The sequence below is a fragment of the Cherax quadricarinatus genome, chromosome 51 (genome assembly GCF_038502225.1).
Source record: "Cherax quadricarinatus isolate ZL_2023a chromosome 51, ASM3850222v1, whole genome shotgun sequence".
In the NCBI taxonomy this organism is placed as follows: domain Eukaryota; kingdom Metazoa; phylum Arthropoda; class Malacostraca; order Decapoda; family Parastacidae; genus Cherax; species Cherax quadricarinatus.
In genome coordinates, this window is record NC_091342.1 from 11,671,586 (window position 1) to 11,687,764 (window position 16,179).

The following is a 16,179-nucleotide window of genomic DNA, read 5'->3' on the forward strand; positions in this document are numbered from 1 at the left end:
TGTAACTGTATTTGTGTATACCTGAATAAATTTACTTACTTACTTACTAATATTTTTAGTGATGTGATGATGCCTACTGGGATGTGACAAGGACCCTTATGACACTAATGTTGCTTTTTGCACTAGCACTCACAGTGAACATGAGGTACACAAAAACTAGCCGCTCAAGCGGCACTACTAACAATTGTATCTTTATCTACATTGGTTTTAGTTACTGGCCACTACAGGGAGTGTATATTGCTGCTGAGTTTGTGGTGAAGACATTTCTTGAGTCAGTGGAGTCGGACTTTGAAAGATGTCTTCTGTACCAATATACCGTTGTGCTGCAGTACTCGCCTAATTGTGGATGCAGGGGTCGATTCATAGCTCCTGACAGTTTTGTTGAAAATGGTATAAAATACTGACAAGATGTCCAGTTTTGCTGGAGTTTGGACGAGTGCTTCATACACAGAGGGCCCGGGTTCGATTCCCGGCAGGTGGAAACATTCCGACACGTTTCCTTACACCTGTTGTCCTGTTCACCTAGAAGCAAATAGGTACCTGGGTGTTAGTCGATTGTTGTGGGTGGCATCCTGGGGGACAAGATTGAGGACCACAATGGAAATAAGTTAGACAGTCCTCGATGACGCACTGACTTTCTTGGGTTATCCTGGGTGTCTAACCCTCCGGGGTTAAAAATCCGAACGAAATCTTACCTTATCACTTAATTGGAAACGTTTTGTTGCTGTTTCTGTTCACGAGGGAAACTTGTCTATTGTTAGAAAATCACTTCATTACCTAATGTAACTGAAACAGCACTACGCTGTGTCACACGAAATCAGCTCATTCAGTTCTGTCCTCGTTCTTCTTCCAGTCTTCCTTCAACTACCATAGAACATTGGTAACACATCTTGTCCCTCTGTATATTTATTATAACTAAGTAATTTGTTGTATCTTCACCATCTCTATTCAATCACTCCACAAAACTAAAGATCCCTGAATCAGTGTGATAAGTTATACTTTTAAAATTATACCATTTATTCATCAGCTATCTTCCTTATTGTTCATATAATTGTAACTGCATAAAAAATCTAAATCTCAAGTCACATATAAGCATTAAGATTAATTTACCCGAAATGCACAGCATATTAGTGACGTGCATGTAAACTGCATTATTTGTAATGAATAAATACAAATTGTATTGTATAGTATTATATTCTTCCCGATTCCCGTCCAGGTTTGGTTAGTGTTAAGTAAGTTAATTTAGGTACACATAAGTACAGTTATCATACATGATAACCTGCATACCTATCATAACCTATCATACATGATAACCTGCAAATTCCTAGGCCTATACCTCGACAACAACCTGAATTTCAGCAACTATATCCAACACATATCAAAAAAAGTATCCAAAACAGTTGGGATCCTCTCCAAGATACGATACTACGTGCCGCAAAATGCCCTTCTCACACTATACCATTCACTCATTTATCCATACCTTACCTATGCTATGTGTGCTTGGGGATCAACTGCAGCAATACACCTAAAGCCAATAATAACTCAACAAAAAGCCGCAGTAAGAATAATCACTGAATCCCATCCCTGGCAACATTCCCCCCAACTCTTCACAGATCTAAATTTACTCCCTGTTCAGAACATCCACACTTACTACTGTGCAATCTACATATACAGGACCTTAAATTCCAATATTAACCTTGACCTAAAATGCTTTCTTGATAGTTGTGACAGAACCCACAGGCATAACACCAGACACAAACATCTCTACGACATTCCCCGTGTCCGACTAAACCTTTACAAAAATTCATTGTATGTCAAAGGCCCTAAAATCTGGAACACCCTACCTGAGAACTCTAGAACTGCAGACACATTCATCACCTTCAAAACTACCGTTAGAAAACATCTTATCTCCCTGATACACCCCGTCAACTAACTACATAAAAACCACCTGGTGGTCCATATTTACACTCACTCACTCACCCATTTGACTATAAGCACAGAAATACGTATCCTAATCTTAAAATAATGATTCCTAACTAGTCATAAGTTTGCCTGTGATACTCCAATATAGAAACCATGTATTGTGCCAAAACAAAAGCATTCACATTGCTAAACTCAAAAACTAGAATTTGTCACTTAGTATTTAGTTAACTTACTCCACAATTTGTTATAATTTAGGGTTAAGAATTAATCTAAGATTGCCCGAAATGCCTAGCCATGCTAGGTGTTCTAGTGGCCCCTCTGTAATTAGTATTTTACTGTATGTAAACCACACAATAACCAAAATCTGTGAATCCTGCATTGTAATCCTTATAGAGAATAAACTTTGATTTTATTTGATTTGATTTGAAAATGATAATACATAATAACCTGTAAATAACTTGTAAATGGTCCAAGTCGGACCGAAATGTCATAAGCTTTTACGTGCAGGTTAATAATAATAATATCTGTATTTCTACAAGTACATGCACAAGGCATACAGACCATAGCTGACATCAATAACATACTATTATATATAATACCGCTTGTTATGCTGAGCATTTCCCGCAAATTAGGTCAGTCCCAGGATGCGACCCACACCAGTCGACTAACACCCAGGTACCTGTTTTACTAATGAGTGAACATAGACAACAGGTGTAAAGAAACACGCCCAATGTTTCTACCCTCGCTGGGAATCGAACCTAGACATCGCCGTGTGAAGCAAGAGCTTTAGCCACCAGGTAAGTAAGTTTATTCAGGGATACACAAATACAGTTACATAGATTATCATACATAGCAGCATATGTGTTGAGAACCTACGATAACCCAAAAGGTATATTGTTAAGTTTTGTTTAGATTTTTAACCCCGAAGGGTTATTGTGCCTTTTGTTCTTTATTATTATTACCATTATTATTATTATTATTATTATTATTATTATTATTATTATTATTATTATTATTATTATTATTGTTGTTATTATTATTATTATTATTATTATTATTATTATTATTATTATTATTATTATTATTACCATTATTATTATTATTATTATTATTATTATTATTATTATTATTATTATTATTATAGTGTTGGGTGGTGAGGGAGATATGTAAGTAGTGTTAACTAAGGCAGCAGGTGTGGTGACCCTCTCACTCACCATCAACAACAATTCTAAGGCTAAGTATGTCTTTGTCTTTGATTTCATAATATAAACATTCCCCCCCCCTCATCGAGGGAGGTTCCTTGATACTGGTGAGAGGGGCTTTTGATCTGGGAAATTGGATCTGTGCTCCAGTTCCCTGAATGCCTTTCATCCCCCCACCCACAGGCGCTGTATAATCCCTATGGGTTTAGCGCTCCCATGATACTAATAATTTAGTCGCATTTACTGACATTTTATAATATAGACATTGACACTGGGAGATGTGTATGATGAGGAATGTATATAGACATCCACAGATGTACAAGACCCATTTGCACAGCAGTGTACATAGGCGGGGCCAGGAGCTGTGGCTCGACCCCTGTAACCACAAATAGGTGAGTACTGATGGAATGCTATGTATATTGACCCATTTACACATTTTTATATAGATGAATTTACACCGGGGTAGTGTATATAGACATTTACACCGAGGTAGTGTATATAGACATTTACACCGAGGTAGTGTATATAGACATTTACACCGAGGTAGTGTATATAGACATTTACACCGAGGTAGTGTATATAGACATTTACACTGAGGTAGTGTATATAGACATTTACACCGAGGTAGTGTATATAGACATTTACACTGAGGTAGTGTATATAGACATTTACACCGAGGTAGTGTATATAGACATTTACACCGAGGTAGTGTATATAGACATTTACACCGAGGTAGTGTATATAGACATTTACACCGAGGTAGTGTATATAGACATTTACACCGAGGTAGTGTATATAGACATTTACACTGACATAATGTATATAGACATTTACACCAAGGGAGTGTAAATTGACATTTTCACCGACGTAGTGTATATAGACATTCACACTGAGGGAGGTATATAAACATAGGAGTGTATATAAATATTTGCACAGAGGAGTGTAGCCATTTTACTGCACTTAAAATAGAATTACACACACACATGCATGCATACACGCACACACAATACATTGTAAGAATGAAAAAAAAAAAAGTTGAAATCCTCAGTGGTGTGTGCCCTGTCAGGTGATTACACATTACTGTACTTACAAACTCTAAAATTTAGCCCATGGTAGCAATTCATTTTTGGCTTCTAGGAGCCTAGATGTGAATGCATAATATACTGCTTTCTGCAAGCCAATAAATATTTTTTTTTATTAACACACTGGCTGTCTCCTACTGGTGTACGATGACCCAAAAAAGAGAAAACATATTCACTATTATTTGTTCTGTTATTGTCTTGCTAGAAGCATGCTGACATCACAATTCAGATGACTTTCTAAACTACAGCATCCTCATCTCCCATTCAGAATGTAGGCACTTCACTTCCCTCTCCCAGGACTGAAGTCTTTCTAACCATTATACCCTGAATCTCTTTATAAATGTTAACCTTCTTGCGCTCCAACAACACATCAAGTCTTAAACTACATACCTCCACTTACTCCTATGTAGTGCACTCACATAAGCCTATTGGAAGTTGATGCCCCTAGCACCCAAAACCTTCATGCACTCCATCCCAACCTTTCCTGTGATGACCCTTACCCCTCATATCCTCCACTCCAGATTTATATACTCTCATAGTTATCCCATTTTGTGTCATCCTGTCTAAATGGCCAAAATGTCTCAATAACCCTGTCTCAGTCCTTTTAATAATTCCAAGCTCCAAAATCTCTGTTTAATATTTACACCACACATTATCCTCACACATGACTTGACTCTCTCCAGCCTCCTCCCTTGAGTATATTAAAACTCATGCTCTATATACATATAACAGTGTAGGCAGCACCATTATACTCTGGTACATTCCCCATTTTTTGCCCCTATGGATGTTTCTTTGTTTCCACAGTGCCTCACTACACAGCCCATTTTTTTTCTCTTTGTCATTTCTGTGGTTCACCTCATGTTTCATAGACCCATCTGATAACAAGCCTACTCCCAGTTTCAACACATTATACTACCTCATCCATAATCCCTCCCTCCAATCTGACATGCAGTCTTTCACTGATTAAATTTTTTTGTCCCATATGTAAATACAAATTACAGATTTTTTTTTTATTTTTGCTTTATGCCTATATATAGTAAAATATTCATTAATAATAACTTAACAGAAATTATAATTTATTCTTAAGGGTCATGTATATAACTTACAGGTAATTAATGATGGCAAGTGATAGCGACATTTCTGATGACGCGCTCCTGTCACAGGCTTTACCAACAACAAGAATTCCAGACAACTTCAATCCATCACTGCCCCCAACTTCTGCAGAGGAGTATCTTCAGCATGTGGTGTAAGTATTTGCTGAGAGTCAGCAATGTCAGGAGCATTATACAGTCTTGCATCACTGACCTAAATGTTCTTTATTACAATGGTGCTGATTTCAGATATTAATTAATGTTACATTACTGAGTGCCCAGCATATATTTTCATCCCCATTGTGCTGGTGCTAAACTATTAGCCAGAGTATACAAATGAACGTGAAGTAAAGCTTCTCATAACAAGACTTCTTATTGTGCAGTTATCTTGCAACCATGGGTGAGAGCATGAAACTATTAATATTACACACCATAAAGCACTGAAAAATTGGCTAATGCACAAAATATTGATACTACACACTGTGTTATTTCCAGTAGAACATGATAGTTTGCTAAATCTTTCTACTTTATTCATGTAAATACCAAGTCAAGTATTGTGTTGCCTTCTCTCACCTGTGTCACTCAATATATATGGATGGTTAATAAAAAAGTCACAACCTTAGGGAACTCTGTTGACTATTTATTTAGTTTCAGCCTCATTGGTTGCCTAATTTTTCTTCATACAGTGTATTTGAAATCTCCAATTACACTAACTTTCTTATTATCTCTTGTCACTTTTCATGTCAAATTCTTTTCCTCTACCAAATCTTACTAATTTGTGAGTAGTATGCATTGATTACCATAATTTTCTCATCTTTACTTTGGATTTCTACTAATAAAATTTTGGCATACAGTATGTATGTAAATGAATTCGTTGCTAAGCGAGGAGTGTATTATATTGGTAATGGGTTTATGTTAACCATCTTTGATATTGTTTTAATGTCACCTTTGCACCATTTATAACCAATTAATTTTCAGAGGTTCTGTCTCCATGTTGGTTATTATTGAGCACAGATTTAAGAATTAAGAATATACATAGGTGCATTGCTAACATTAAGCATATAGCCCATATAAGGCAATTCCTATTTGTACCCATGCATTCTTGTTTATTGGTCATTTATATCTTTTTTTTTTTTCTATATGAACAGATGGGAGGCCAGGCAGTGCAAGGAGGTTGTTACAGTTGATGTAGACAGAAAGAAACTGAAGAAACCAGGAAGCATTATTAAGGTGAGTTTGATGGACATCATTTTATTCTTTTATTGGATGAATACTGGTATGTCATAGTTTCAGTACTGGGTTTCACTTATGTGAATCCTCTTCCTTCATGCTGAAAGGTAAACTTTTAATACATTTTATCTCCTCCTTTGCCCAGATTCAGGAATCTTTGCTCTCCACAACTTGTCCAAGTTGTAAATTATTTTTTTCTACCAGTTGGTTTGCTTCTAAGATTGTAGGTTATAATATAATCTGAATTCTAGGTACTGTACCTATTAGCATAATATAAAAGAATAGCTAGGGCACTTATGAGATAAATAGATAACCATGTCTCCTGCCACTCATTTCAAGGTGGGTGGGTGCCCTGAGAGTGAAAGGCTCTTGATGCAGGGAGTTAGAACTACTCTCTCCTTCCTTGGATCAAATTAATTGTTTCCCATTCCCTAAGCACTGTATGATCCTTATGAGTTTAGTGCTTCCCCATGAATATGATAACATTTCAAGATGCCACTTTCTATGGATGGAGGTTTAGTAGGAAGTACAGTCCTTCGTAATGTCATATCTTAGCAGATGTGAATATGAGAATGGAACAAACACAGTTAACTTAAAGAAATGGATATTAAATGTGTCTAGGTCATGTAAACTAAACATGCTAGTAAATTGGTATAATACACAAAGCTTATAGGTAGGAATTCATTTGGTTAAAATGAAATGATACAAAGAACTGTGTATGAGAGCTATTTGTAAGGTAGTGCTGGGGACATGAGATATTGAGCTATGAAAGATAAAGTATGAGAAAATAGTACACATTGACATTCATTTCAAGGATACTACTGTAATGTGATAATTTAGGTTGTAATAAGAATTTATTGTGTGTAACATACAGTGATTTGGGAAAAAAATTATAATTTTGACTGAAGCACTCTCAGGACTGGAAGCAGAGAGACCCATTTTGTATTGGGTGATTTAAATACACAAGTGAATAATTAGAGATATTCCGTATAGTAGATGCATTATAGGCCCATGGCAGCTGTATTAAGATCATTCAAGTGCTCTCACTTAATTCCACATAAAAAAAAGATAATTTTCAATATGTTTTGCAAATCTGACTGATTACATGTAGAATTGGCAGTATAATTGGGACATTACAAAATAGTGTATTCCCATAATGAGGGAAAACCTGTGTTAGTAATATAGCAGGTACAGTATAAACGGAGAAGCTTCAGAAGAGTCATTATGGTATAAGAATGTGACAAGCATTCTCAGCATGTAACTACAATAATTTTTTTTTTTACACCGGCCATTTCCCAAAAAGAAAGAAAAATACTTTCATCATTATTCAACACTTTCACCATTGCTAAAATAATATTCATCTGATATTCATTTCCTATAGAGAAGTTATCCATTTTTTTAAACCTTTATTTTCTCATCCTTTCTGGAAAATGCCTCCACACTTCATGAAAATAAGGGGTTCAAGGCAATACAGTACTGATGAACACAAACCTCCCATTTTTATTTGTCATTATCATATACTGTACTGTTTGAACTAATGTATAGAGAACCCCAAAGGGAGGCTTCTTGATGCCATTGAACTCTTGATCCAAGGAATTGAACTTGTACTCTCCTTCTGTGGCTTGAACCTGTATGCCTCTCTTTTCCAAGACTCTGTGTGACCCATGCAGGTTAAACATTTTTCCCTTAACAGTAATGATAATACAGTGAAACCTCAATATGATGGACTAATAAAAGGGAAGGTGGGGGGTTGTTTTATAAAAAAAATCCATTTTATCAAAATGAGTGCACATGCACACATTTTTCTCCAGAGTTTGAATTTGGCATTTATTCTTTTTTGTTTTGCAGTACCTCATACTTTCAGCAAAGACGTTACAGAAGATTTCTTGTATTCCAGAAACAAGTTAAAGCAACTGCTCCATATGGTTATGCACCATCTTCAGAGACTCAGCAGGAGCTGTTAGCTGCATTTTCTAAGCTACGAGCACAAATTGCAAATTTAAGATCATCAAAACAAATTCCCAAGTCGCCTGTTTCTTTGGTGAGATATTATAAAAAATCAATAAAAGACCTCTTTGATGGTGTGCATATGATAAGGATTTAAAGTATTACCCATGAACCATTGTCTTTATATTATAGTACAGTACTATGTACAGTGGACCCTCAGTTGATGCCTTTAATCTGTTCCAGAGAGCTAGTCTTTAACCGATTTAGCCTTTAACCGAATTAATTTTCCCCATGAGAAATAATGGAAATCCAATTAATCCATTCCAGACACCCAAAAGTATTAAACAAAATAATTTTTTTACATGAAATATACATTTCCCTACACAGAAAACATGAAGAATAAAACAATAACATCACACTTACCTTTATTGTGAACTTATTGATGAGTGATGAGACAGGAGGAGGGCAGAGGATGAAGGTGTTCTAGTGTTTGGAAGGGGAATCCCCTTCCATAAAGACTTCAGGTAACAAGTCCTTTTCTGGCTTGTGTCCTGGGAGTGCCTTTTCCTCCTGAGTAATGTAGGTCCTGTTTGGCATTTTCTTCCTAAACAGGCCTGTTTTGTCACAGTTGAACACTTGTTGGGGTTTTAACTTTTAAGCCTCTATGTACCCCTTAAAGTCCTGCACATATTTTTCAGCTGCTTTTTTGTCAGAACTGGCAGCCTCACCATGCCTTATCATACCATACCACAATCACAACCACTACCACCCTTTACCACCATCACAACCACTACCACCCTCTACCACCATTGCTACCACCCACTACCACCATCACTACCACCCTCTACCACCATCACAACCACTACCACCCTCTACCACCATCACTACCACCCTTTACCATCATCACAACCACTACCACCCTCTACCACCATCGCTACCACCCTCTACCACCACCCTCTACCACCACCCTCTACCACCATCCTCTACCACCATCACTACCACCCTCTACCACCACCACTACACCCCTCTACCACCATCACTACGTCTGAGAAGTGAAGCATACGTAACAGTAGCACAAATCGATTCACTGGTATAATATCACTGAAACCTGGGGTTGCAGTCAGGCAGCCTGTCGACCAGTATGATTTGACACTATGCTTATACACATGTGGCATAAGCATTATTGTGGCAAACAAAAGATACATCTCAGCCACAGTTGTCTCCTTCTACTGGTGTAGGCGTGATTTTGGTGAAAATATTGTATATGCCATAATGTAATCGAAGTATCTGTTGCTTTCCTTGACAGTAATTTCCATCAGGGGTTCGTCAAAAAATAACTCAAAACATTCCAGTTCAGTAGCATTGTTCCCAAGTGTACAAAATGGCCATATTCCACTTTGACTTTCATCAAAGTGATGAGGATTGGGAACAAAATTGGCAGCTTCCTGCCAATCCCAGGTGTGGTCTGCTGGTGGGTACTGGATACGGGCAGGTGGTTATGGAGGTTGTGGTTGTGGAGGTTGGTATGGTGGGTGGGTGGGTGGGTGAGGTTGATCTTTGTTGTAGCTGAGCTGACCAGCAGTGTGGGTAACAGCATGGCCCACTGCTGGTGCCTCATGGCTGGCCCCACTATAACCACTACCATCTGCTGCCGCATCCACATTTCTCAACCCAATTGCAACACTATCATCTTCATTTTCACTATCTGTGCCTGTTGTACAGCCATGGGATGTACTCCTTACCCTTGGAATAGCATATGTCACACTTCCAGAGCGCATATACCGTTGTATATACTGATGCTTCACTGGAGAATATTCCACATCACTCTTGCTACTGGAACTGTTTTCAAGAGCTTGGAGTTCATATTCACTATCACTATCATCACCATTGCTCACATCTGAGTCCTGGATATGGGAAAATACGAGTTTTCTCTTTCGTTCTGGTACAACTGAACGTGAACGAGACGGTCCAGCACCAGAGGTGGAAGATTGAGGGTCATCTGGATTTTCCTCACTATTACCAATATTATGGTCATTAGTTTCGGTCACAACCTCCCGAAAAACTTGAAAGTCATCTTCACTGACACTTCCATCTGTATTAGAACTGTCACTGGAGAAGAAAAGTGTCCCAATTCACCGAGGAGTGAAGTGTTTCTTACCGTGAGGCATGGTGAACAAGGTGTACTAAAATGACATTCCCACAATGTACCACTGGGTGCGCGATTTTTTTCCTAGTGCGCGCACTGACCACGCAGACCCATTCTCTCACATCTAGGCCTACCAGCTGTTTCCCGCTTAATTTAAGGCCGCTAGAATTTATGCATACTAGTACGGCACCAACCCTGAAAGGGCTAAACTTGTAAGTAGAGGTTCCGCTGTATATTTATGCTACTGTATGTTTTAAAGTTAAATTACTTTAAAATGTGGTGTATTATCCATCTTGTGTACATCAGGTAGCATATAATACTGTATTGCATTACTGGGCATTTGGTGGCTTGAAGAGAGATGGTGAAGGCTTTGAAAACATTGTTTGGCCTTCTGTTAGCTCCAATGTAATGTTGTACAGTATATACATTCACTATTAGGCATTTTTCCAGAACAAAGCATAACCATAAAGTTGAAAAGTTACTAAATACAAAATAATCTGCAAATGATGTATGAATGTCATGCTTTGAGATTTTTAAACTTCCATTTGAACATAGTACCTTATTCAGCTTGTATTTTAATGATTGGTAAAGATACACAATATACCGTATTTTGTGGTTTATTAGACACAATTTTTTTTTCCATAAAATGTCTCCAAAAACCACCCCGTGTCCTATAAACTGAAGGTCAGTGACGGAAGTTAGAAGTTTGGGTGTAGGGTGGGCTGTAGCTCTCCCAGTTACGTCCGATGCCGAGCCATTGAACTAAAACAAATCCAATGTTTCAAAATTACAGTAAATTAATAACGTTTTGAAACGAGCTATTTAGGAAATACAGATACTGTACTAGGATATTGACAGAAAACAAAATTCCTCCAAGTAACACCTTCCTTTCTTATTTCTTAAATTACCAGTCACAAAGCAGTGTCATTAATGTTTTCTTCACATGTTGAGTGGTGTTTGTGGCTATAGTGTTTTAACCAACCCATAAATCAAATTAATTTTGTGTTAGAATTAACATTCCAGGTACTGGTAAATTTTACTTAATGTAAATTTAATGCTTTGTAATGATTTTGTCAAGATTGGTGAGGATTTCCAGCTGAAATAAGGTGTTCAAGTGAGCACTAGGCCTATTATATGTTTTGACCTGCCTATAAATCAAACATAACCTTATTTCTGCATCAAAAATTACCATAGGTTTCAGTGGAGTAAATATTACTTGGTATTAGGTACTCTTAATTCTTTTTTTCTGATCATTACATTCTAAATTGGGATGTGTCTAACACATCGGAGCATCTTATAAGCCGCAAAATACGGTAAGTACTACAGTACGTACATGTATACGAGACTTTGAACTTGCTTACTCATTTTATTTATTTTATTCATGGGTAGCACTAAACCCATAGGAGTCAAATAGCAGTGGGTAACAGGAGGTGGTCAGGTTCAAGCCAAGGAAAAAGAGGATAAATCCTATTCTCAGGATCAAGAGCTCTTGACTGGCATCAGGTCACCTTACCTGAGGGGACATTTATATATATAGTTTTGTACTATATTTCTTGAAATAAAATGTACAGGTACTCTTAAGATGCAGTATGTCAATACTGTAGTGTAGTACACTACAGGTAGGCCCTACTTATATATCAGGTTAGGTTCTGGACTACTACTGTAAAATGAAAATTGCTGTAAAGTGAAACATAGCCTTTTTTCATTTTCAGATGCATATAAAAGCCAGATAACAAGTTTACACTCATATATTAAGTGAGCAATAGAGCTAGGCCTAAAAAATGCATATACATACAGTACACATGTTACTTATCTGAAAATATTTATGTACTTAGCTTATAGTGAGTAGTATGTTTATTGTAAGCAGCCTGAATAAATGAGATTGGGTATAATTGAAAACTTCTGTATTAGCAAAACACAGTAAAGTGGGGCCCTCCTGTATATGTACATGGCAGAGAATTTATATACTGTATAACATAATGCTATGAAAGCTTTCTTGGTTGTACAGAAGAGCACACTGCAGCAAATACTGTCTCCACTGAGTAGGATTGTAATATTTATCAAAAAAGCAGTAGAAATGTTTAAGTCTCTACTTCATCAGAGATAAAAAATATTTTTTTTTTTTTATTCACAGTTCACCATCCTAAGATACATAAGTTGTGATGCCATTTAAAAAATTAATGTTACGTTTAACATTCCAGTTTTACCTCCACAAATTGGAGGTAAAACTGGATATGATTCATCTTTTGTTTCTGGATTGTGAATTATTCCAGCCATGGTCTTGTACTTGTTTTTCATGTTACACATGCTACAGTTCGGAAAATTCATTTGTTACAGAATTTTTTTAATTTCTTTATAATTTATTACAAATAAGTTAATGAAAAGAAAAATTCAATTTCTGTTTTATCCAACAGCCAGGTCTTAAAAATCACCAAGAGTGGTGTAAGCTGTGTTTTGGCAACAGTTTTCAGCTGGCTTTATTGAAGAAGGCCAATAGAGATACCACCCAACCTCCACTTGTAGAGGGCCAGGAACCTCTCCTGAGCATTGTCCTCAATATTCAACAGGTTAGAAATAGCATGAAATGTGTCAAACACATAGCTTAGATTTTATACATGTCTTATTGCTGTATAAAGGAGAAATGGCTTGTACAGTTGTCTAGAAAAATGCTCGTAGAGAATGTCTTTTCAACGTTAAATTGATAAGATTTGTATGCTTTGTATAGATGTTATAAATACAGATGCCACTAATCTAACAGCATTGGGGTCAGGGCCCTTTCTGAATAGGCAATTTTTTAAATGTCAAAAACTGTATGGAAAATGTAAATTACAGTATTTTTTTACTGTTGTTTGGAAAAAGTACTAAACCCACAGGAATTATACAGCATACAGAGAATGAGAGGGAATCAGGCTTGATCCAAGGAAGAGTAGTATAGGGATCCTTATGGAGTATAGGGATACTCCATAAGGATCACCTTGCATTAGGAAATTTAAAAAATGGTAAATATTGGTGTAAAGCTGAAGTAGAGGCCACTTGTCTTGGGAAGTGTTGTCCCTAGAGAGGTGGTACAGGAGGTTTTGAGTGTCAGGAGTTTGAGCAACCAGCAGGCTTGTCTAAACATGTTAGATTGTAGTGGAGGAAGGTGGTTTTTGGGGCATGATGTGCTGTTGGAGTGTGAGGTTAACGTAAGGGTAGGATAAATTGGTTCACTGGCATAATGTCGCTGAAGGCTGGGGTTGCAATTAGGCAGTCTGTTGACTAGTATGATTTCATATTGTGCTTATACACATGTGGCTTAAGCATATTGTAGCAAAGAACAGATATATCTCAGCCACAGTTGTCTCCTTCCATTGGTGTAGTCTTGATTTTGGTGAAACAAGTGTGTTTGCCAAGGTAAAATCAAGTAACTGTTACTTTACCTGACAATACTTTCCATCAGGGGTTGATCAAAAAATACTTCAAAACATTCTGGCTCACTGCCATTGTTCTCAATGATACAAGATGGCCAGATTCCCCTTCAATTTTCATCAGATTGATGGAAATTGGGAACAAAATTGGCACCCTCCTGCCAGTCCCAGCTGCAGTTTGGCAGTGGGTACTGGATATAGATAGCTGGTTGTGTAGGTTGTGGTGTATGGGTGGTTGAGGGTGGCCTGGGTCATGCACCTTCTGAGTCAGCAACATGGCTCCCAGCCTGGGCTGCTGTTGGTGCCTCATCCCACATGGCACCACCACCACCACCTACTGCTGCATACAATATATTATCCATCCCAGTTGTAGCAATTTCCTCGTCACTTTCACCATATTCCTGGTGTAGGGCCACAGGTTATATGTACTCCATTCCCTTGGGATAGCGTATGGCACACTACCAGACCACATGCAGCATTGTATAAATTGACACTTCACCAGTGAATGTTCCTCTTAACTGTCACTACTAAAGTGGTCATTGAGAGCTAGGAAATCACAGTCATTATCACTATCATCACCATTGCTCACATCTGAGCCCTGGTCATGGGAAAATATGAGCTTACAGCATGATACAACTGAATAAGAACCAGACGGATCAGCCCCAGGTGTGGATGGTTGAGGGTTGTTGGGGGTTTTAGCACTATTTATGTCTTCTTGAGCATTGTTTTCAGTCACTAACTGTTCAGAACCATAGAATTTGTCTTCGCCTCCACCTCCATCCATGTTAGAGCTATCAGTTGGGAAGAGAAGATTCCCAGTTCACCATGGAGTGAGGTTTTTTTTACTGCGAGGCATGGAGAACAATGGGTATTGAGATGGCATTCCCACAATGCAGTGCTGGCACCCTGATTTTTTGTATACTGCACACACTGATCACACAGTCCCATTCTCTCATACATAGGCATGCCATCCTTTTCCTGCTTAATTTGAAGCTGCTAGAATTTTGGCATAGTACTATGGCATCAACCCTAACTTCAAACCCATAGCACTACAGCACCAGCTACAAGATGGTTAGGCTGGCTTACTTAGATATAGTATGTACATCTTAAGACTTGTGGTCTCGGGGAATGTATAAATATTCTTGATTGTATGTTCTGGGGCTTATGTACTCTTAGATGCATGTGCTAGGAAATGTGCTGAGGGACCTGTGCCAAGATTTATGTGCTCTTAAAAGTTTATTCTGAGATGTGTGATAAAGCCTGTGTGCTCTGAGATATTTTTCCCAAGATTTGTGTGCTCTAAGAATTATACTCTGGGATGTTTGATGGGACCTATGTGCTCTAGGATGTATTTGCAGAGACCTGTAATCTGAGAAGTGTGATGTGTGATGAGACCAATGTGTTCTGAGGGTGTATGTACTGAGACTTGTGCAATCAGGAAAGAGTGTAATGAGATCTGTGTTCTGGAACATGTGTTGTAGGACATGTTACAGAGGGACTGCTGGAACCTATATACATGTATATATAGCAAAGCCTCAATTAATATGAATAATGAATTTCTTTAAATGACTGTGTCAGTCAAATTTGTATCATTCAAGGCTGTTATAGCAAACACAAAGTATGGTAATTGGTCCCACTCCAATGAAAATACAGTATGCAGTGAAATATTTTAATATGTTACCAGAGGGTAATAAAAATGTATTTCTTATTCAAGTTTATTATAAACTGTGAAAATGTCACGGACATTTGCAGATCAGTTCATCAAAACCAAGCCGCCTTCCGCTGTCTGTTATTTCTTCAACAACAGCTTGCACAGGAGAAGGAAAGAAGCTTCTTTATCTGTACTGGCATAGACTATTAATTTTATTTTATTATTTTTTTATTATCACACCGGCCGATTCCCACCAAGGCAGGGTGGCCCGAAAAAGAAAAACTTTCACCATCATTCACTCCATCACTGTCTTGCCAGAAGGGTGCTTTACACTACAGTTTTTAAACTGCAACATTAACACCCCTCCTTCAGAGTGCAGGCACTGTACTTCCCATCTCCAGGACTCAAGTCCGGCCTGCCGGTTTCCCTGAATCCCTTCATAAATGTTACTTTGCTCACACTCCAACAGCACGTCAAGTATTAAAAACCATTTGTCTCCA

General features: G+C 37.7%; 1 protein-coding gene across 2 annotated transcripts in view; it reads left to right on the top strand.

Moving 5' to 3' along the window:
• Positions 1 to 3,075: 3,075 nt before the first annotated feature.
• Positions 3,076 to 16,179, top strand: part of Gem2 (Gemin 2) — a 32,554-nt gene continuing 19,450 nt past the window's right edge. Inside the window, exons 1-5 of one of the 2 annotated variants that reach the window (XM_070095844.1) lie at positions 3,076 to 3,161; positions 5,316 to 5,453; positions 6,447 to 6,528; positions 8,426 to 8,569; positions 13,036 to 13,188. In XM_070095844.1, the coding sequence (XP_069951945.1) occupies positions 5,323 to 5,453; positions 6,447 to 6,528; positions 8,426 to 8,569; positions 13,036 to 13,188 (510 nt within the window). In that variant the 5' untranslated portion in view covers positions 3,076 to 3,161; positions 5,316 to 5,322. Of the gene's footprint in view, positions 3,162 to 3,498; positions 3,518 to 5,315; positions 5,454 to 6,446; positions 6,529 to 8,425; positions 8,570 to 13,035; positions 13,189 to 16,179 lie in introns of those variants that run through there. The other variant, XM_070095845.1, reaches the window with a different exon arrangement.